This window comes from Sipha flava, unplaced genomic scaffold (genome assembly GCF_003268045.1).
Source record: "Sipha flava isolate LNK unplaced genomic scaffold, YSA_version1 34_pilon_pilon, whole genome shotgun sequence".
Lineage (NCBI taxonomy): Eukaryota > Metazoa > Arthropoda > Insecta > Hemiptera > Aphididae > Sipha > Sipha flava.
The window spans coordinates 3,157,332-3,180,369 of record NW_020273045.1 but is presented as its reverse complement, the minus strand read 5'-3'; the positions used below and the strand labels follow the sequence as shown (position 1 = coordinate 3,180,369).

The 23,038-nt window shown below is 26.0% G+C and overlaps 4 protein-coding genes and 1 long non-coding RNA gene across 8 annotated transcripts in view; 2 read left to right on the top strand and 3 right to left on the bottom strand.

Moving 5' to 3' along the window:
• Positions 1-1,972: 1,972 nt before the first annotated feature.
• LOC112687406 lies at positions 1,973-5,319 on the bottom strand. Its single transcript, XM_025560096.1, has 9 exons — positions 5,271-5,319; positions 4,684-4,947; positions 4,465-4,616; positions 4,187-4,334; positions 3,908-4,117; positions 3,583-3,799; positions 3,360-3,514; positions 2,798-3,286; positions 1,973-2,730 (listed from the first exon to the last, which is right to left on the bottom strand). The coding sequence occupies exons 1-9, from the start codon at positions 5,317-5,319 to the stop codon at positions 2,579-2,581; spliced, it is 1,836 nt and encodes a 611-aa protein (XP_025415881.1). The 3' UTR covers positions 1,973-2,578.
• On the top strand, positions 5,317-7,600 carry LOC112687407 (nucleoporin Ndc1). Its single transcript, XM_025560097.1, has one exon. It carries the CDS (start codon positions 6,141-6,143, stop codon positions 7,563-7,565), a length of 1,425 nt encoding a protein of 474 aa, XP_025415882.1. The 5' UTR covers positions 5,317-6,140; the 3' UTR covers positions 7,566-7,600.
• A 1,390-nt stretch (positions 7,601-8,990) lies between these two features.
• LOC112687504 (adenosine kinase 1-like) lies at positions 8,991-13,611 on the bottom strand. Its single transcript, XM_025560237.1, has 10 exons — positions 13,580-13,611; positions 12,194-12,359; positions 11,858-11,904; positions 11,564-11,771; positions 11,347-11,482; positions 11,143-11,288; positions 9,931-10,101; positions 9,706-9,853; positions 9,256-9,342; positions 8,991-9,163 (listed from the first exon to the last, which is right to left on the bottom strand). Exons 1-10 carry the CDS (start codon positions 13,594-13,596, stop codon positions 9,042-9,044), a joined length of 1,248 nt encoding a protein of 415 aa, XP_025416022.1. The 5' UTR covers positions 13,597-13,611; the 3' UTR covers positions 8,991-9,041.
• LOC112687505 lies at positions 12,594-13,948 on the top strand. Of its 2 annotated transcripts, XR_003148985.1 has the most exons (3): positions 12,594-12,978; positions 13,057-13,304; positions 13,718-13,948. It is a non-coding gene; the product is annotated as an uncharacterized LOC112687505 (long non-coding RNA). The 2 variants fall into 2 exon arrangements; XR_003148984.1 differs by having other exon boundaries at positions 12,594-13,304.
• A 1,338-nt stretch (positions 13,949-15,286) lies between these two features.
• The window catches only part of LOC112687445 (hepatoma-derived growth factor-related protein 2), a 9,754-nt gene continuing 2,002 nt past the window's right edge, over positions 15,287-23,038 (bottom strand). Inside the window, exons 1-4 of one of the 3 annotated variants that reach the window (XM_025560169.1) lie at positions 22,372-22,937; positions 21,199-21,858; positions 17,657-18,047; positions 15,290-16,075 (exon numbers count right to left, since the gene is read on the bottom strand). In XM_025560169.1, coding sequence (XP_025415954.1) covers positions 15,432-16,075; positions 17,657-18,047; positions 21,199-21,849 — 1,686 coding nt within the window. In that variant the 5' untranslated portion in view covers positions 21,850-21,858; positions 22,372-22,937 and the 3' untranslated portion in view covers positions 15,290-15,431. Of the gene's footprint in view, positions 16,076-17,656; positions 18,048-21,198; positions 21,859-22,030; positions 22,130-22,371; positions 22,938-23,038 lie in introns of those variants that run through there. The other 2 variants (XM_025560170.1, XM_025560168.1) reach the window with 2 other exon arrangements.

Sequence of the window (23,038 nt, the reverse complement as noted above, 5' to 3'; positions counted from 1 at the left end):
AAAATAATAAATAAAATAATTATAAAAAAAATAATAAATAATAAATATAATATAATTTATGATATAAATATTTTTTTTTATGGTATGTAGGATAGCGACTCAGTATATATTGTTCTGTACATTATTTATAACTCAAATGACGATGATGATACTTACCTCTAATGTGTCCAATATTCTTACAGCAATTTTAATAGTCACTCTAACTGAATCTTATTAATGTTTTTAATATGTATAAAATGTAAACAGTCCTGTTTTTAATACATAACTAGGGTTACTATATTAGGCTAGGGTCTCGTTAAGACGTTCTAAGAATTCTAGGATGGATTGTATAAAAATACTTAATTTTTTAATAATAACTGTAACTCTTTATTTTAAATCAAATATTTATTTATTAGGTTACATAAAAAAAAATATTTATAATTTATTGAACAGTACTTGGATGGCCACATTTTTCCGAAGATTTTACTTTTTTCAATAGTTCTTTGTTCATATTTGTAGAACTCTGGCCAAGTTATGTTTTAGGCAACTTAAACACTGTAAAATCGACCCCATAATCTGGGAGCAGGCGATTTCGTTCATTAGTCCACTAGGTAGACATTAACAAAGAACTCTTATCTATACGTTTAGTCGCAAAAGTTTAAGAACATAATTTTATACTTTCGATCGCATATTCGTATGGAATAAAAAAAAATTTGTGAAATTTGGAATGCACAGTTTTAATTGGGACATTTTAGTCTTTTGTCGGGACATGGAGACAAAAAACTTAAAAACGGTGACAATACCGATATATCGGGACGGATGGCAACCCTATACATAACACAAAATGAAACGTTTGAAGGATGTCCTATTCTATGATTCTTTAATTAATAAAACAACATTTGATTTTTTTTCTTTATTTATAAATAACGAAATTTTATATGTAATGAAATTAATAAATATGGCAGTAATTTATGTTCATTTTTTTTTAACATAATTTAAAATTTAGATTCAAAAATAAACTGGTCAATGTTGAGTAAATTAAATCATATTTAGATACCGTAATGTGAAGGTATGGATATAACTCTACAATATAATCCTAGTTCATATTGAAGTAAACACTTTTTGTACCATTCTGAAACTCAAGAACACATAATAAGGTCGTTTTGAATTTTTACTTAGAACTTTTCATTGTTCAAATAATATACATTTTTACAAAGGTGACAGACTTCAAATATTTCGAAGTTTGATTGATTTATTTATTGGTTTGTTTAAAATATGTACATCAACAAATCTATAATTCTGTTATTTCATCAGTGTAATAAAAACAAATTATATTGGTATGGAATAAAAGTATTAATTAATGAATAATATGGTTGAAATTGAAATGTTTGTTTACTTGTTAACAACTTTTTTCAAGTCTCTTTTTTAGTAAAATTCTATTAATGACAAAGCTTCATTGTTCTCTCATTCTAACTCCTTAAAAGTTGCAACATGGTTACAACTAAGGTAAAACTATTTATATTTTTTTAACATGAACATTTAGTTTAATAACAAAACTATACATTTTTCTTTTTTATAGAAATTATAATTTTATTTTACAATAATTTTTCAAGTCTCATTCAAGTTTATTGATTAAATTGTTTACAATTAAAATTATACAAAAGTATCTAAGTTTATAATTGCTAAATATATAACTTTAAAATTGTATACAAAAATAAATGTGTTCGATATAAATTAATATTTTAAATATTTAAATATATTATAATATAAAAATGGATGGATTGTTTTCTATAAATCACAATTGAATTACAAATAATATAAAAGTTAAACATAATAAATAAACTATTTTAATACCTAATATTAATTTTTAAAAAAATATACTTTATATTAGTACAAAATAACTAAGAATTAAACAAATATATAAGAATATTGATCAACACATATTGTGGATATCAAAATATCAAAAATTAAATTGTTTTTTTCTCATTGTGCCTTTTTTTGTTTGGTAACAATTATTAATTTTTTTTGTTTAAATCTCTACATATATACATCTATTGATATTAATTGATTCTAGTTATTATTCTAAGCTATTAAGAAGTGGGTACTTGTCAGTTATCTGAACTAGAATACAATTATACATCCTGTAATTACTACAAGAAATCTTAAAATTTGTATATTATTCTTTCAAAAAATTAATAAATCCAGTATCATATATTTTATACTATATTGTTAATTTAGATCATTCAAATACTAGTGATTATAAGCCAATAAAATTACCATTAAATAGTTAAAATATTTATAAAAATACTTCAGTATACTCTGTTCAATGAGATAATGCACATCTGTTTATCCCCACCACACTATATCTTACTGCTTACAGCCTAGTAGAGACGTTATGAACAATGAACAACGCCTGACAGATTTTAATTGAAAAATATGTGTATTCTTTCGGTGAACAAAGTATAGCTGAGATTACTGACAATTACCAACATAAACCGTGCATTTTATATAATAAGTATATGAATTATTACACAGTAAATATGTATGTGATAAAGCTTATAAAATTAATTATAATTTAGTATGACATACCATAAATTATTTATAGCATAACAGTAAATAAAATAGCAAATGAGAGCATACTTGTTGAAATAATTAAAGTTGAAGACCTCCCATATTTAAAAACTTGTATATAATTGTCTGAATGAACCCATGGATTTGCTCCATCATCAAAATACATTGGGCATTGATCTCCTAAAATATAAATTTTTTATTATTAAAAAATTTATACTTAAATTTCACAAACAACCAAATCACTCACGTTCACGTTCATATTCAGTCATTTCAACAGCAACAGTAGCTCCTTGTGTATAGTTATTACTAAATGCATCTTGTTTCAGATCACAAAACGATCCTATGGCTTGAGACATGAGTACACGATTAAGATCAGCTCTTTGGTACACCCAGCATCTGTACATGCTAGCTGCATCAAGAGGATCATATGTTATTAAATAGGATTTCAAATTTTCTTTCCAATAACCAATGCACTGTAATCTATAGTCTGGATCACTGTAAATGTCTATAGGTTGACCACGATGATCCACATCAAGGCAAAATGATTCATCAATAGTAATCTCTTTTTGATCACCATCACAGGCAGCAAAATCTGATATTTTGTCCTTGCAAGAAATTTGTGGACGAGGTGATAATGTAACACCACCAAGAATACGAGTTTCAAACAAAAAATCACCTTTCTGAGTAAAGTTAAATTTTCCCGCAACTGGACATCGAACAGGGACAGGAGTCTTAGCTGAAAATATTTATTCCATAATGCATAATGTTTCTTCATACAATTTTTTATCTTTGAGTACACAAATACTTACAAACAAAAATATCGTATTTCCAATTATCTTTATTTGGAAACTGTACCCATGAGCATACTGTATGAAAGTTATCTTTAATAAAAGCTAAACCTTTTCTATAACGAATAATATTATGATGTCTTGGTACAAAATCAAAACATACATAATCTTTTTGGCTAAATAACATATAAGTAAATAAATAAAAAATTATATAAAATCACGATCAAATATAAATGATTCATACCATCCATCAACAGTAAGTCTAGCCATCATGTAACGAGATCCTCTCTGTTCACGACAGACATAAATTGTCCTTCTAAAACGTGCTTCATCTGGGTACCATGTTTCAATTACATGAGTTTCATTGATAAATACATCAGCATCCATATTAGCTGTATTCACCCAGTCACCACTAAAATTTTGTGGTAATCTACAACCGGGTTCTACGACTTCAGCTTTAACTGTACAAATTAATAATATTAAGGTAATTAAAAATGAATACGTATAAATAATAAATAATTATTAAATATATAAATTATTTTATTGAAGATGATTTAATTATTAATTACCAGGATTAATATGTAATCTCTCAGGACTTTTCTCAACTGTCTGAAGTGTGTTGCACTCTGCTGTTATAGACACTCCAATATATAAATCATCATCTCGATTTTTCAAAAAACATCTATATTTTTCATCTTTTCGAGATTCTTTAGTATTGGCTACAGCAAAGAAATGATTTTTGTCCACAAACCAATCTCCTAAACAACTGTACTCAACAACTAATAAAACATATTATAATTATATTAAAATTCTATAAAATGTAAAAGAAAATATAATATGTAATTTACCTCCATCAAATGTACCAGTCATACCCGGGCATTTTTTATATGTTATATTAAATTTTTGATTAGTTATTAAAAATTGTGTTCCAGCTGTCTGACATGATTTTATTTGAGCTTCAGGATTATTACATTCACCAGTAAAACGGAAACGATTCTGTTAACAAAAAATAATTATAAGAAAAATTGTTAAAAGGATATTAAAAAATATGTTTAAAAATGTTTTTAACAATATAATAAATAAAATGAAAAATTAACTTCCGTTGAATATATTAAAATTATGTTACTTGGTAAGCAAACTGCCAAACACCTTCAAGACTAGACCGACAATTTACTGGTATGTAATTCTCAGAAAATAATGTGATTAATTGTGTGTCTTGAAATTGACATATTTTGTCAGGAGATTCGGCTTCATTCGGATTTAATGTCATACAAACACCTAACATTTTAAAAATGTAAAAATATACCATACAATATGGACATTTTATGTCTTAAAAAAAACTTACTTTCCATTTTATCCAGTACATTTACAGTACGTACCATAAATTTAACACAAGTATAGCAATCTTCAGCATTTTTTTGAAAGACAAATGTGAAATTCACTTGATTTTCTTCCATTGATCTAATACAAGTACCTCGTTTAGACATACTTGTAGCATCAACTTCTGTTGTAGTACTACGGCCATTTTCCCATGAATACCACTGCCCACGAATTACCAATGGAATGTTACATTTAGTATTTTTCTTGTTCAGTTCATAACTCCCACATACTAAAATTATAAAAGTCAATAATAATTTAAGTATACAGCTATTTTCTAGCTCCTAAATGTTTGTCAGTATATCAATTATCAGAAACTTATACTTAAGTAAGTAAGTATATTTCATTATTAAATTAATAATAAAGTTTATTAATTGACTTGATAAAATTAAAGAGTTCAAAGGTTTTAATTTGTTTTCTTAAGTCCTTATCTAAGTATCAGCTTATATATAATTAATAAAGTTTTTTTTAAGAACAAATGAGTATAGTTGCTTATCTTAAAGGACACACCATTCTAGAAATAATACCATGTAATTAATGGTTTAAAATACTCACATGAAGATAAAAAGAATGCAGTTAGAGTGAATTTCAGTAGGACGTGCATATTGATTATTAATAAAGACGCCAAAAAAATATTAGTTCTAAAATCAAATCATTTAAAATAAATATTAAACTCTAGACCAAGGATTATCCATAACATTATTTGAGAGATTCCTTCGAGAGAAAGTGTGGAGTATAGATCCTTGCCACTACGATGCAGATCTTTATTTCTTGCCCCTCAGTAGTTGGGTGTTCGGAGAAGTCTTAAGTAGTAAACACAACACAAAACAATTTGATAGCCACAGGTAGTATAGATACGCCCATATATGCGGTAACGGAACAACACAGATTACGTTATTTAATGTAATCTGTGGTAACAATAACAATATCTATAAGACCAAAGTTCATAAAAACAGATCCTGCGTCAATTAGTTCCCCATCGGATATCTTAATAGCGGTAGAAATAACCAAATTAGTACATGATTTAATGTCGTTTAGAACATCCTTGTGAACAAAAAAATGCTTTATAGCACGTCGGATGTAAACATACTTTACTCGATATCACGGTTAGAACCACGGTCTTAGAAGATATCTTCTAGGACTGTGCTCGATATGAAACTGTATAACCTCAAAACACCGGCGAAAACGTCGGATCGACGTTATCGATATCTAGCTGTTACCGCTTACCAATGCAGTAGCCGACATTCAACTCGCCATTCAATTTTTAATTCGTAACGGATAATTGGACTATAATTTTATTTTGTTGTGTCGCTTACTTAAAAAGTGTTCTTCGGTCAACTAAAATCAGCCTTATTCGCGAAGTGATACGGAAATGCTTAATTGATCGTATTAACATCGAAAATACGAAAAACACCGAACAACAGAATGACGTTCCGGTCGAAAATTTTTCTCACAAGAAAAGTGAAGTCGATAATAAGTTCGTTCTTGCTCGTATATGCAATAGGATTTTTGCTGTCTGTACCATCGATTTTCAGTCTCTCGTTCAGCTGGTATCCGGTATTGTGTGCACCGGCAGTGTTGATATCTGTAACATTGTTCATCACAATTGTGTCTAACAGTTACATCAGTTCAAAAACACACTGTCCGAATCGTTTCAGCCTAGTTATCAGAGGGTTGTCAATTAAAACGATTTCGTCTGCAGTTGCTTACTCAGCTAGTGCTTGGTTATTGTGCTATGTAAATCCATTTTGTCGCGGAGAAACAGGTTGGAATCTACTCCGTGTTGGATGTGCTTTTGCAGGTGTTTTGTTTTGCTATGAAAATTACTATTTAAATGATCAAGAATATCATTTCCCCATCATTCAAACCACCAAATATTCAATGTTCATGTCAACACTTACAAAGACATTATTGAAATCAATAAAGAAATCATTTGTGTATATATTTATCATATATTTCCCGTTGTATGCTGTTGAACCAAAATCGTGCACTACTGTTTATTTTTTTACCGTTTTGTGGTTTTCAATATCTTTAATCTTATATTTTTTCTATTCATTTGAGTTTATTACATATATAACTATGACTGAACGGATTGTATTTCCATTTGTAAGTATAAAACAAGATTGTGATTGTTTAATAAATGCATTGGAATCCGATAATAAGATTATCAAATCATTAGCATTGTATGATTTGTATCAAGCTACAATTAAAGATGTAGAAAGAAGAAAACAGATATTTAGTTTAAGTTTTGCAGGAAATGTTCCCATGTGTTGGAAAATTATTTTCAATTATTGTATAAATAACATTAAATGTTATACTAAAGACAATACAAAACAAGTAAAACCTCTATTTTCAATGACCTGTGGTCGTCGCAATTTACCAAATGCTAGATTAATACATATTAATACTGATGTTACTAGCAAACAAGATGCAGATAATACAATTCAACAAAACAAATTAATAAAAATGTTTGAAAAATTTTATGTGTACAATTATTTGTTTGGATCATTGGCTAAAGAGAATCCACTTGAAGAGTTAGAAGCAACAGTTTGGTGTTGTTATATACTTTCAAACTTGGCTGTAGTTTCATTAAAGGAAGATGAATATGGTGTGGTCAGAGAACAATTAGGACAAATTGTTAGCACTATTTTAGATTTTAATAATCAATTAGAATACCAAAAAAGAAATATAGAAATTCAAAAGACAAAGAAGATTACATATTTAATTATTCATGTTAAGACTTGTGTTGTAATGCTAGCATTGAATTTTGCTATGTACGCCAATGATATTGGATTAGATGAAACTCAACTACGAAGTTTTAAAAAAATAATAGCATTAAATAATTATTAACAATTTCCTTAATATAAATTATAACTATATTATATTGTTTTAAATAATTATTTTAATATTATAATGAAGAATAGTTCTATACTTCATCCATATGTTGTTAACTTCATTAAGTTGCTTTAAGAATTCTCTTGTAAATTTAAAATGTATTATATTGTTTTGTAAATAAAGTCTTGTGATGTTTTAATAAATATTTTGTATACTCAACTTAATTAAATAAAGACACTAATTAAGGTTTAGCATTTTAAATCTAATTTACTTATAATTTTTTGTATATGTACAATATAAATAAAAAATAAGAAAATTTGATGATCAACTACAATCAGCTGAATTGCAGAAATTAAGATTATTAATTTAATCTTAATCTTTTATTTTTTAAGGATTGTATAAAATATTTTTGATATCAAGTAGTTTTTTGATTGATATTTGAGAGATTTAGATTAGTTGCTCAATATTTCAATGCGTCGAGTTGCTCTTGTTATCATATGGTTTATACATAAAGAATTCAACTGGATAATTTACAAACTAAATATTTATGACAATCAATATCCGTTAAAAATGCACATAGTGGTTCAAATTGTATTACATAGGTATAATTATACCTTTTTTATCGGTTTTACGTGTAATGCATAAAAAAAATAGTAGGTCATATATTATTTATGCTGTTGTGAGTTGATACATAAAATAAATATATTTAATCTATAGTTAATTTCGGTGGCGCAACTAGAGGTTGGTTTTGTAACTTCCCTCCAAAAACATTTTTCTGAGGTTTTTACAAATTCCACGTAAGAAATAAAATGGTTTATCTTGAACACGCGAAACGGCTTAATGATATAAAATAGAGATGTGTCGTTCATGAACGAACTAGTTCAATTGAACTATTCACCCAAGTGACCGGTTTCATACTAGTTCACTTTTGATGAACTCGTTCACCGTTCACTTTGTACTTTTTATACTATACTATGCGCTGCGTACTTAATCATTCATGAACGATTCCTTGATACGGAGTAATAATTATTGAACTAGTTCGTTCATGAACAATTCTTTGATACTGAGTATGTATTCATACGAACGAATCGTCAAATATATGAACGATGAACGACTGAACTAATTCACCTTAATGAACGATAAGTCCCATCTCTAATATGAAACATGAATACAATTTATTTATAATATTAATAAACGGAGAGTAGAATAGACGGAATAATTTAAAGATAACAGTTGGTATCTTAAATGATAAATACATTAACACAGTACAATATCTAGATATTAATCGTACTTTTTGGGTTATTGAAACAAAATGGAGTATTATATTAAAAGTGTAAAAGTGCAATCTATAAATTTAAATTTATTTATTATACATTTCATACTCCTTGAATACATTTAATTAATTTAATTTAATTTAATAACAATTATTATTAATTATTTTAAGAATCATAATACAATAATTGAAAAATAAAAGAAATAACAGAATTATGTTTATAAGTTAAACGAATCGTCTTTAGTTATTCCAGGTTGTTGAATAATATAAGATCCAGCATCTATTCCACAGCTCACACACTCTTCAATTGGACATCCCAAGATGTATTTACTGATAAACCCTAAAGTCCAACAATTATTTTTGAAATTTAATAAAACAATGTAGGTACTATACATATATTTTTTTTTTAAACAAAATAAATAGTCATCTCACCACCAATAAAAGCATCACCAGCACCATTGGAGTCTATAATTTTATCTGCAGGAATTTTATTCACTGAATATTTTGTAACAACTCCATCTAAAAATGATTTAAATAATTAAATACAAGACTTGAAAACATTTATTCAACTCAAAATACTAAAAACAGATGCTCTAATGTTGTTTTACAGAAGTTTGAACCATCTCACCTTTCCCTTCCAGAAGCTATTTACGTAGCAGGGACAATTATGAAGAACTATAAATATTTATTAATTTTTTTTTTTTTTTAAACCATTAATGATATGAAAATCTCTGTAATTATTGATAGTTATTATTTTCAGAAATTAAAAATTTAAACATATATATAACACCAACACTACACAGTTCATGATAGCTTATAATATAGAATTAAATAATGTCTAAGAATTTATAAATAGTATTTGTAAAAGTATAATATATTTACTTTGCGTAACAATTACTGGGTTTTCGCCTTGAGTAATTACAACTAAACGATTTCCAATATTCTCAACATCAAATGTGCTCATTTTACAAGCTATTTTTTCAACACTGTCTAAATTCCATTCATATCCATCTGAAAAAGCTTTTGCTTCCTAAAATAAATAGTTACTTTATACTAATTAATAGAAGGTTATATTTAAATTTAATATAAACTATTATATAAACTAACTTCATCATTTCCAACAATAATATTAACAAAAGGAAAAATTGATTTAACCGAATCCATACAAAATTTAAAAACAAACGAAGCACTCATATTAAATAAAAATGTACACTTTCGTTCAAAAGCTATCTTTACCAATATTTGAACAGCTTTTGGATTAACTTGAAGAAAAAACCCCTATGACAAAAATAAAATAAATTTTAATTATTATAAGACTTATTACTATAATTAAATTTAAATGATCATAAATATAACTAAATAAGTAATTATTTTTATGCTAATGAACCAATATTTTGATAATATTACTATTATTATAATTTTTAAGATACAATGATTACCAAATCTAGGGAGAGAAGTTGGTATGCTTATCCCTGTCGTTCGTAAGTTTAAGAACAAATAAAAAGTCATGAACATACCATGTACTTCCCCTTATGGAGGGGGCATTACATTTTTATTAACCTCAGACTGAATATAATATTTACTAACATGCTAATAATGAATTATAAATAGATAAACAGAATCATGATAGAATAAATATAAATAAATAAAATACATGAATCTAAGAACATGTTAAATAGGTAAATTAAAAATAAAAAAAATATGATTATTTGCATTAAGTAACACTGAGTAACCCTTATACCTTGAAGGAAAGGAAATGAAAATTAGTAGAAATAAAATAAACGAAGTATATAGAGTATGACTTTGGAAAAAGATATTAAGAAGTTGTGGGTATAAAGAGACCAATGATAATTAGTGATGAGGAGATAGGTGAAGTCAATAACTTTAAATATTATGGATCATTTGTACAAAATGTTAGGGATTTTGGCAAAGTAAGAATTATTATGAAAATGAACATTGTAGGGAAAAGAGGAAGAGGAAGACCAAGAAAGAGATGGATGAATACGATTAAGAATTATATGTAGACTGTTGGTGTGTACTTAGAAAATGTAGAAAATCGAGACAAGTATAGGTTTACAACAAGAGTGGTCAACAGCAAATAATTGGAGAAAGAGGAAGGAGAAGAAGAAAATATAAAATAACATTGTCAAGAAAAACTATTTGAACATTAATAAAATGTAATATTTATAAATTGGCATTTTCAGCATACAGTAACTCTAAAGACATTTATTTACAATTTCCATAGTAAATATGTTAAAATAAATTTTCATAATGTAAATCACTCTGCGAAGTTGGTAGAAAATTAAATTCTATACTTACTGTAACTAAGTAAAATGATGCATTTTCAATTATAGACTTATTTTCTGGAACTTCTAAATGGTCTTCAGTAAAAGTCTTTGCAGCTGATAAATTAGCACATAAAGATCGATCTTTACCATTATTTGTGACCACAACAGCACAGGTACCTAAATTTTATATTTATGTAATTTTACTTCACTAATTTCATAAAAATTAAATTATTACCAGTAGGTTTTTCTGTTGAATATTGATATTTGGTATCTAATCCATCTTCATTAGCTTTTACTTTCAAAATTTCACTGAATTTATCTTTACCAACAGCACCAAAAAATACTGATACATTAGGTTTTTTTAAAATCCACTAAATGTTTTTTTTATAATCAAATTAAAAAATAATAACGCTAAATTTTTTTATTTTTTTTTAAATCATCTCTGAAAATACCTGAACGACTCTTAAAGAATTTTGGGCTGAACCTCCAGCAGTATATTCTACTTTTGAATTATTCATCAGTTCTTCATAAAGAGGCATGTGTTTATTGTCTGCCAAAATAGCATTGTTACTTAAAAGATCATATTTTTTTAATAAATTTTGATCACCAACTACCATCATATCCAACAATGGATTACAGAAACCCACAATTGTTCCCGGTCTAAAATTAAATAATAATATCGCCATATATATATATTATATTTGTCAATTAAATTTCATAAATTTTAATTTTAAATTATAACTTACTTTAAAGTTTTAGAATCGCCCATTTTAGCACTTATTTTTCGATAACTCTGAAATAAAAAAATTGAATAAAAAAATTAATAGCTAGAATTTAATGAAAGCAATCGAATGGTTTGAATAACCAATAGAAACCGCTTGAGAACTAATTATTATTACACAATTAAATTTGTTTTTATCTCAAATTACTTATCAAAATTAGTTAAAACCGATAAACCTTTAAAAATAATAATGATTTAAAAGCAAACATAAGTGTTATACATAATTTAATTAGACGCATTGGAATACAAGGAACAGTTAAAATATTAAAATATAATGTATGAATTCTCAACTAATAGGTACCTTAAGCGTTAATTCGTGTTTATAATAATTTTGAATATGAAACATCAAACATTCAGTAACAGCTAGGCCTTTGATTGCTTTGGAGGTTATGCACATGATGTCATGATAGATAGTAGATACCGCCCAAACGCATGAAATAGTGGCCTCAGGTCTTAGATTACGGTCTCTGCATTTTTAACATTTAATATTTATCAAGAATTCAAGAATATTAAGTAGCTAATATAAACACATTGACATTTATTTTTAAGTGTGAATAGTGTAATCGTAAACATTCAACATACTTAAAAAGTCATTCTATTATAGACAATAATTTATTGACAAATAACGAATAAATACTCGAAACAAAACAATATTGTTATAGCAATTATGAGTTGACGACGTCGTGTTTACTAACCATATTTTTTATAAATTTACAACATTGAATTGATTTTTGTATTTTATTAAATCTAATGTTTTATAGTGTCGAAATGAATGCTGAAAACTGTTGATGAGTATTTATGACCCGTCAATTGAAAATGAATACACCTAAATAGATAATAGATTATAATTTTATAAGCGTATTAAACTCACATTAGTTTAAACTATTTACATTAAAATATTAAATGTGTTGATGTTGGTTATTTTTAACTACATATTGTCGGATTCAGTGGCGCCGAGCCCTATGCATAGGTCAGGCTGAGGATCAGAGAGGTTGGTCTATGGTTCGCACTTAACAAACGATAAATAGTGAATTATAACATAACACATAATATATTTTGCGGAACGGTACTATACGATATCTGTCGGTACGTGTCTGACTATTACAGTATAAATCATGCTTAATATTTGTAATTTGAGAGCAAAAATTATTTTTCTATGTAAAGTAAAAATGTAGGCTTGTGGCCGCTGGGGTGTTGAGGCCGTTGTATTTTTATTTGGCCTGAAAACAATTTTGAAAGTTCGACACCGCTGGTCGGATGCGTTTTATGACTCCGACATAACCAATCATTTTATGTGAACATTTTTTGTATTTAATGCATTTTGTGTACAGTTTAAAAATACTAAATCCTAAAAAACAAATTCATTAAGGCATTATTCTTCAGACTACTTAGGATTCTGAGTTTATAACTCTGTAAGTATTATTATCCATATTTATATTTAATGTATAAATTTAAATCTACTGTACATAACGACAAAAATTATACCTATATTATACAAATATCTCAATAAAATGAAAAATGCCAGGAAAATTTTATAAATTAAAAAGAAAAATAATTACATGCAAAAAAAAGAGAAAGGATTTTGGGTGATCCAAGGAATTATTTAGTTTTATCTAAGTGATTTATTTTTTCTGCCATTTACGTGTTGATAATTAAATATTTAATGTTTATTTAATATTTTATGTACCTTAAATTTTTAACCATGTAGAAATGAAATTAAAAACTGCAGATGGTGCTTTTAAAGTCATATTTCTATATTCTACGAAATATCCTAAAAGTAAAATACCGAAAAAACTTGAAATAAGTGTTTATTATTTTATTCCAGCACATAATTTTGGATTTGATGGTTTGTACGGAAAATAAAAATACACAACTCAACTAAATTGCAGCTCGAAAGTTCGAATACATTATCAGCTTTTAAATTAACATTTTTAAAATAATATTTGTTGTACCAGTGGCATATTTTTGAGAGGGAGTCGGAAGAAGGTTCGTCATAAATGACTTACTACGAAGATAAAGACAAAGATAACATTAATTTATACCATGTGATTGTAATGTTTGTATAAAAATAGATTACTAATATATATATTGTAATAGTTATTATATTGTATATGTATATTTTAAATTATAAAATTGCTTATATTTTAGAAAAAAATTTGAAAATACGTTACTGGGCAGTTTCTTATATTTTTATTCTATGCTGTGCAATAAAGAAATACATTTTTTTATTCTAAAAATCTTAGATATATATATTTTATCAATACTGTCAGGTATGCTTTCTCAACTTGATATAAATAATTTAACATAATAATGTTAAGAATTTTATTTATTAACATGATAACATTGTAAAATTAACAAACACAATTATTATCACAACCTATTGACACATAATTCCAGTTATTAAACGAACATAATCAGTACAGAAATTATTAAAAAATTATCATCATTGAATATGGTTCCATAATTTAATTTATTGTTGTGCCATTTGAATATTAGATAGTAAAGCCCCAAAAGGGCTGTGGAAATTCAATTTAACTAATTTTAAAACAAATTAGTTTTCATATTATACTAATATTAATTAGTAAGAATTCAACGTTAATTTGATAAATAAAAATAATTGATATTAAATTCTAATTTTTATTAAAACATTTGCATTATTGCTTACAATATTATAAGTTTACAAATTCTCAACTAACAGTACCTCAAACTAGTCCATTTTCATAAAATAAAAATTATATACTATTTATTGATAAAAAAATAAAATAATATGTTATAGTTAAATAATTGTAGTACTTATAATTGAAGATTTCAGTAAAGTGTATTAATATAATACATACAATTTTATGCCATGTCTATCACTAATATACTTAGAAGTATCACTATAAATCATATCATAATATTTAAATCATCCTTAAATCTCAGTTTTCTTACACATCGATTCTTAATACATAAAACCTAAAAACTATTATTTAAATTTGCATGCAGCCAGATAATATCTAAAATGTATATCAAATTTTAAATCTAGTTAAGCAGTATTCATTGCATTAATTTATTCTGTGTCTATAAATTATTGATTATGTAAATTAGTATTTTGTATACCTTAAAATACAAGACATATTTGCAGATTACAATTTAAAATATTCTTTGTAATTTAAAAATGACAAATATTTTCATATGAAATGTTATACACATAAAAATCTATTATAAATTAACATGAAGCAAATTTTATACAAAATATGTTTATTAATAATTAAAAAAAAAAATTATATTTTTTAAAACATTAATATCATGATGGAAAGAGCACTAATTATCCATCATTACAAATCATATTGCTTAACACTTCCAAAATCAATCTTTTATCACTAAAAATGTGATAAATAATATTAATTGATTTAATATTTATGGATACAAAATATATTTTACCAATATAAAGTCAAAACAATTTAAATAATAAGATTAATACTAGAAATACAGCAATTCAGGATACAGTTTAATTGTACATACATAATTATTATATTGTTTTAAAAAATAAAAATCAATTATTTTAGTTGTTTATCTGAAGTTAGCCCATATATCTGACTACAATCCATATTTTTAGTTTTTAAAAAAAAATCTTCGACTTCTTTCGCATAAACTTCTTGGAATGTTTGTCCCTTTGGTACAATAAAATATGATGCAAATTTATTGAACACAGTTTCAGCCTTACGTCGAACTTGGGTTGCTTTTTCAGTATGTTCAATAATTTCCTCTTCACTTAGATTCCACTCGTTTGCATTACCAATATATTTTGTTACTTTTTTAATGGTATCAACAATTTCTTGATGTTTTTTTAACATAAGAGCATTAATTTGTAATTCACTAATTCTTTCAAGTAACTCCAATGCTGCTTCGCAATCGGCACTATCAGTTCTTAATGCTGAACGTAATTTATGTATATAATCCAGTAGATCAACTTCTGTGTGTAATATTTCAACTTTCGATATTTTTTTTGTGCCAGTTTTTTTCCATCCAGTTTCAATATTTGATAAAGCACCTGTCATGAGATCTTTTAATGCAGCTGGTAATTCTTCATCTTCATCAATCTTCTTGCTAACTTGGTTCAATTCTTTGGTTACAGTATCATTTATATGTGGTTCTAATGCTGATCCATGACTTTTGGGTGCCTTTTTAGTTTCTGGGTTTTCTGAAAAAACAAATTTAAGGTATTAGCTTTTATTTATAGCACTCCAGTAAATGTATAAATGTATTATAAATATAAGATATTACGTAGAGACATTATGCTTAATAGTAACTATGATGTTCCCCAATGATACATTAATTAATAATAAATAATAATACATTAATTAACTTTAGTTGTTTTTCTATTCCTGATAACATATAGCAATATCAATACTTTATATACAATAATTTATAACAAAATGAATACAAAATAAAAAATAATTTTTCACAATTTAATACTATATTTTTTTAAATTGAAATTATTTTATAAAAATCATAAAAAAAAATCTTTTAAATCAATAATTTCTTACTAAAGCTTAAAAATAAGTATTAAATTAGGCACAACAATACAAGTTCTGATCTTTGTAATCAATTAAGCTTAATCATATCAATAATACCCTTAAAATTGCTGATCTGACAACAATATCATTATAAGTAGGGTTCGGAAGTCATAGGAATTGCATATTGTTCTCTATGCTCTCAATTTATAGTAAATCAAGCTAGAAATCCGAGCTATACAATTTTGAGTTTAAAAATTGAAAATTAAAAATTCATATTTTGTAAATTTAATTAATTTTAGAGAAAAAGTGCATATTTTATCGACTATCAATGATTTTCGCATATTTGTATGCATATTTAATATTTTTTTAAAAAAATTAAGTTTTTTTATTCATAACCAATTACTAATTAATTTTAAATAAAGTTACATAACACAACACTAATAACGAGGAAAACATGCATTATATAAAACTCAATATTATTTTTTATGTTTATTCATTGTTATTTTTGATTACCTACAATGAATTTAACAAAAATATTGATGGTTCAATGCAACAGCTTAATAGGTATTATACAATATATATTTATTATATATTTTACAAGTAATGAAAATATACTATTTTTTCAGTTTAATAAAATCTCAAATGTCAATCGGTATGGGCCATATTTTAATTTTCAATAATACAATTTTTTTAATTATAAATTTTTAGAATTTACTAATTAACTTATACTAATTAACAAATATTTTTTTGCATATTTCACACTTTTTATGCATATTTTATAGTTTTTTCATGCATGTTTGCATGCATATTTTGCCTTTTTTGGTTCCTATAACTTCCGAACCCTAATTATAAGTATATATTTTAGTAACAAATGTTCAAACTGCATTTTAATATTTTAAAAAAAACTGGTTTAAATTTACCAAATTATGAATTAATTATTAAAATTGTTGCTCTAGACCAGGGATTACCAACCAGTTGATCTTTCTAGGAATATAAGTCGATTGTTATAAAAATTAATTTTACCACTATCGGTTGATCGCGTATGAAATATCGGATAATGGGAACATTAGATTATTATTATTATAAAAAAACAATATATTGGAGCTTGACTTTTTTTTTTGCTCATCACACAAATCTTTTCCTAAAGACCTAAATTCTCCTGGATATCGTTCAAATGTGTAGCTCACTTGTTTGAAAACCCCTGCTCTAGACTATAGTAGTCTTTAAAGATAAAAATATTAATATATTAATAAATACTATTGTACCTTTTGTTTTGTAGTTTTGTTCTGGTAAAATATCAATTTCATTACTGCCATTATTATGTTTTTCTGAAGTTTTTGAATTTTCTTTGCTAAACCTTGGACGTTTTGGCATTTCTGTGTCATTCTCATAATCAGAATATTTTTTTGGTTTAATCTTACGACCAGATCGTGATACATGTCCTACATTTGAGCTGTTACTAGAAGATATTTCACTACTTGAAGTAGGGCTATCCTTTAACTTTTGTATGGATTTTAGAGTTTTACTGTTTTCTAGTGTTACATCATTAAATTCAAGTTCAGATTCTGTGGTTGTATTAAGAGTCTCTGAATTTTTATCCATTGTTTTAGAATTTTCTCCATCAACACTTATTTTTTTATTTGAAGTTTCAGATTTCTGTAAATTATAAACATATTTGTCATATATATACTAAAAAATATTATATTATAATAGAACACAAATAATATTAAAAAATCAATCTAAAATACTTTTTTTAAGATATGCTAAGACAATAAATCAATCTTATATTCATAAAAATATAAATTAAGTAATTTTCACTTTTAATATTCAATAAATATACACTCATATAATATAATACACAACTCATAATCATTGGATCATAACGAATAAATATTTCTGAAATTAAAGACAATGGTATGATTTAATTGAGGGTTTAATGATCCCACAGTGATTGATTATAAATAATAATATAATTTTGTGTTTTTATTTAAAATAAAGTACAATAATTTAATTTTACCAGTAAACAAAATAAATATTTTTTAAAACAATTTTCATTATCTATTGTATAATATCGTAAATAATAAAATAACTAATAAGTAATAAACTAATAAAATAAAAAAAATGTAGAATCAAATTTATAAAATTTTTACCAGTGTTTTTATATTATATGTTAGAAACAAAATTTTACTGTTATACGTAATATAAAATAGAATTTCTGGTTAAAAAGAGAAAAAACTTATATTGCAGATGTAATTGATAGGTATATACATTCACAAACACAAATATTCTTTTTTAAGGCACGGGTTCCTTTTTTCATTGGTTGTTTTGTAGAAAAAGTTAATTTCTAAAAAAAATGTAAACTATAATGTATATAATAATGTCATCCTTAAATAATAAATTGAAACTACAACACATAATAATCAGGCACTTTCTAGAGTCATAACACATTGATATAATAAAAATATAATGATATTTGCAAAACAGGATGTTCTTTTAAAGCAATTTATCAATAAATTAATAAATTTATATAATTATATTTACAGTAGATTTTTTTAAATGTCGCTATATCAAATTTATTCTCATCTTAAACTACACAGCAACTTTTTTGAAATTAACATTATATTCAATTGTGTTTGCTCTTGATAACTTAATGTAAAATTATTCCATTTTTCATTATCTTGAGTACACAAATAATATTTTTACTATGGTAAGAATAGAACATTATGCAGTACATTCAATAAAGTGATAGCACATGTTCAAAGTCAATTTTTTTTTTAGTAATTTAGTATATAGTTTTCAATATTTATCAATATTGTGAAATGGAGAGTAGGCATAAATTAATGTCCTAACAATTTCGGACAGTTTGCTAAATACAGTCAGTTGAAAAAGGTGACCATAAAAAATGTGAAATTGCTAATTAATTTAATATTTCACCAAATACATTAACATCAATTATTAAACAGCAAGATAAAATTATAATGTACATTGTTGATATATGGAAAAATGAAGATGACTCTTTATTTGAACATCGATAAATGTTTATTAAAATGATTTACTCAGTGATGATATCAGTGCTGAGATAAAAACCTAATATTAAATGGAACAATTTTACTTGGAAAATCATACAAATATGTACAACAACTAAGACACACTTACAAGTTGTTGACTTACAAATTGGAAGAAAGACATAATGTTTCCAAAAGTTTGTGAAGAACTTCAATAGACACACATTGTTTTAAAATTGGATTAAAAATCTTTCTGTTATAGTAGGATTAAGGTTGTAGATTTTATTTTAATGATATTATTAATGTTGATGAAATGGGGTTATTTTTCAAATGTTTACTAGATAGAACTTTTATGTTAAAGGGCAAAGAATGTTCAGATGGAAAATACAGCAAAGAGTGCATAACAATCATGGTAGGAGCAAGTATGCCTGGAACTGAAAAACTAAAACTATTTGTCATTGGTATAGCAAAGAAGCCTAGATATTTAAAAGGATTTAAATCTTTACTAGTTGATTATAGGTCAAATAAAAAAGCTTGAATAACTTTGTCATTATTTAATGAGTAGTTTTTAAATTTTGGGTATTCATGTCGTATGCGGTCTACCGCCCATTTCTATACGTCATATACGGTCTACTGCACATTTTTCGCCGACCACATAGTTAAAAATATGAATAATGAATACACAAATGTAGAATTACAATATATTTATTAATGTAGAATTTCATTATAATATTTAATAATACAAAAAAATATATAAAAATAAGTAGGTAAATTAAATTAGTATATGTATTATATGTCAAATGCTGTTGTTGGCAGTAGACCGCATATAACATGAATACCAAATTCTGATATAAAAAATGAAACTAAAATATAACAAAAGTTTTACAATTCATAGATAATTGTACAGTTAATAATCATTAATTGAATAAAGTACATTTTTTACCACCAAATATATCATTTATATTTTAGCCCATGCTAACACATCAAGTTGTTATGCAAAATATCAAAATATTTTATAGAAAATAAATAATCACGCAATTAAATGATAATATCAAATAATTTTCTATAAACATACACAAAGCAATACAAATGTTTGATAAATCTTGGAGAATTATAACACCATAAACTATATTAAATTACTCCATAAAAGCTGTTTTTAAATACTGTGATATAATTCTAATAAATAACTTCAATATTTCTGATGATAAATGACATTTTGTTGCAGATAATCTTAATTTATATGACAGAATGTTTTCACATCATATAGAAATTAACCACTACGTACATGTTTATGGAACATAGACAGATAACAAAATTTTATCAAAAACTATCAAAAATCTTAGCGAAAATGAAGACAAACCATACTAATACATGTATGGAAGATGGTGCTTTTTCTGCATTACCTAATTTGGAAGACAGAAGTAATACAAAACAAACTTGAATGACAGATTTTTTTTAAATAATTAATTTAATAAGTAATTAAGTTCATTTATATTTAAGAAGTATTAATATTTTAATTATTAAAATTATGTAGTTGAAGCATTCAAACAAATTAATCATTTTTTTTAATTTTTTTTTTTCGATATTTCAAATTATTTTCTCTTTCCTTTAAGACTCAATATAAAGAGAATCTATTGAACATAAATAAATAAATAAATATGACCAACTCCTAACTATGGTTGGGTTCCTTAAATAAATATATCATTATGGAAAATAAATTATAGTAAAAGATGATCAATTGCACTAGGAATTAATGTAAATATTTTTAATTAATCTATTACTAGTAAGTTAAATTTACTGACCTGTTGTGAATTAGTTGCTTTTTCTATAAAACTATCTTTTAAAGCTTCTACCAGTACTATGGCTCGAGACTCACTAAGCTTTAAAGTATCTGCAGCAAGTTTTTGCTTAGTTACCAACTTCTTTGTAAATGCTTCAGGTTTGACATCAGATATTTTTCTTTTTGTTCCCTTAGATATAGAAAGACCCAAACTTTTTTTAGGTCCAATGGATTTTTTTCCTTTGGAAGAACTTGTCTCTTCGTTCGATAATTTTCCTTCACTTTCGGAATTAGATTCACTTATTTTTTCAGTTTCAACCACATTTTTAGGTTCAACTGTAGATGATTCATTTGCAACATTACTAGGTGTTGTAAATACTTGAGTATCACTTTCTGGGAGAACTGATACATCATCATCTTCAATTTGTTGGAGAGCTTCAGTAAAAAATTTACGTTTATTCGGTTTTCCTAGTTTAGCCTTGTTTTCTTCATATGGAAAGAGTTCCTCTGGTTTACATTCAGCGCGTTCACCAGTTCCATAAAAATATACATTGTATCTAAGTCTTGATGGAGTATCAGCTTTAACACTAGATACTAAGGCAGGCCAAGCAGGATAACCTCGTATTTTTGCGAACACTTTATCTTTGATATTGAATACTTTTTTCGAAGACATTGTACAGTCCTGTGAAAAATTAAATAATATAATCAGCAAATAATTGAAAAACGTAAAAACAACAAATAAGAAGAACCAATATGAGCATAATATAAAAGAGTAAAGATTTTAATGAAATGAGAACATCTCAAGAAAATTATGCAAATATTTAGCAGTCAATAGATATACACTCCATTCTTACACATAACACAACAGTTGTTGATTTTTTTTTTTTTTTGTTATACCAATATATTAAGGCAACAATTTGATACAATTCTAAAGGGATACAATGTATAATAAAAAGCAATGCAATGTAAACTAAACATCTAATGAACTATTATGAAACGTTCAAGAATATTAAATTGAAAATTGATTAATTTATAGACTAAAATGTAATATAATATAAGGAAAAAATGTACGATTTGAAAAAAAAACAATATCGGTGTCCGGTAGTTGGATACTTGGACCGCACAGACGTGGTAAATGGCGGCAACCTTATACGACAACGAACGTCACATTGATCGAAAACATAAATATACTTACAAGCGAAACAGTCCAGGAAACAAAAGATATACGCTCGCAAAATGAGTTCACCAAAAACAAAGACAAAACTTAAAATAAAAAATTAAATAACACAGTCAACTCGTCGATAATATTCTGATTCGAATTTTAATGCTAATCGTAGTGAAATTTATGACCGATAAACAAATGTGTATCACTGATCACTGATGTTTGGTATTAATTTCCAAAGGTTGTTTGCAATTGGTTCTCAACATGTGTGCACCAACAAGTAAAAATACTTACCATATATTACCAAACACTACCTAGTTCATGGTTATAACTCAATTATCACGTTTCACCCAATAATCCTAAAACGTCTAAACCCATTATCACGATGTAAATCATTTACTATTCTGTGATACACTTATACATATATCGTACCCATTATATTTAAGTCTATGGTACTTCGGTATAAAATTCATATATTTTTACCACGATAAATTCTTATTATTCTCCAAACTAGTGGCGGGCCGCATATTAGCATTCTGGGGTCGGTCTCGGCACCGGTTATCATTTTAGCTTTCTGATTGGTCGTTTGGTTTGGCCGCACTTTTTAAAAACTGTTACCCTATAACCTTGTTATAAAAAGCGCGGCCAAACCAAACGACCAATCAGAAAGCTAAAATGATAACCGGTGCCGAGACCGACC

Bases quoted from the DNA above. Each gene is read 5' to 3' on its own strand.
- LOC112687406 (XM_025560096.1), bottom strand. From the start codon at position 5,319: ATGCACGTCCTACTGAAATTCACTCTAACTGCATTCTTTTTATCTTCA. The intron at 3,515-3,582 runs GTATGAATCATT...TATGTTATTTAG, and splicing joins AGACTTACTGTTGATGGATG to CCAAAAAGATTATGTATGTT. The intron at 2,731-2,797 runs GTGAGTGATTTG...TTTATATTTTAG, and splicing joins GACTGAATATGAACGTGAAC to GAGATCAATGCCCAATGTAT.
- LOC112687407 (XM_025560097.1), top strand. From the start codon at position 6,141: ATGACGTTCCGGTCGAAAATTTTTCTCACAAGAAAAGTGAAGTCGATA.
- LOC112687504 (XM_025560237.1), bottom strand. The intron at 11,905-12,193 runs GTACCTATTAGT...TTTTTATTTCAG, and splicing joins AACACGAATTAACGCTTAAG to AGTTATCGAAAAATAAGTGC. The intron at 9,854-9,930 runs GTTAGTTTATAT...TATTTATTTTAG, and splicing joins TTATTGTTGGAAATGATGAA to GAAGCAAAAGCTTTTTCAGA.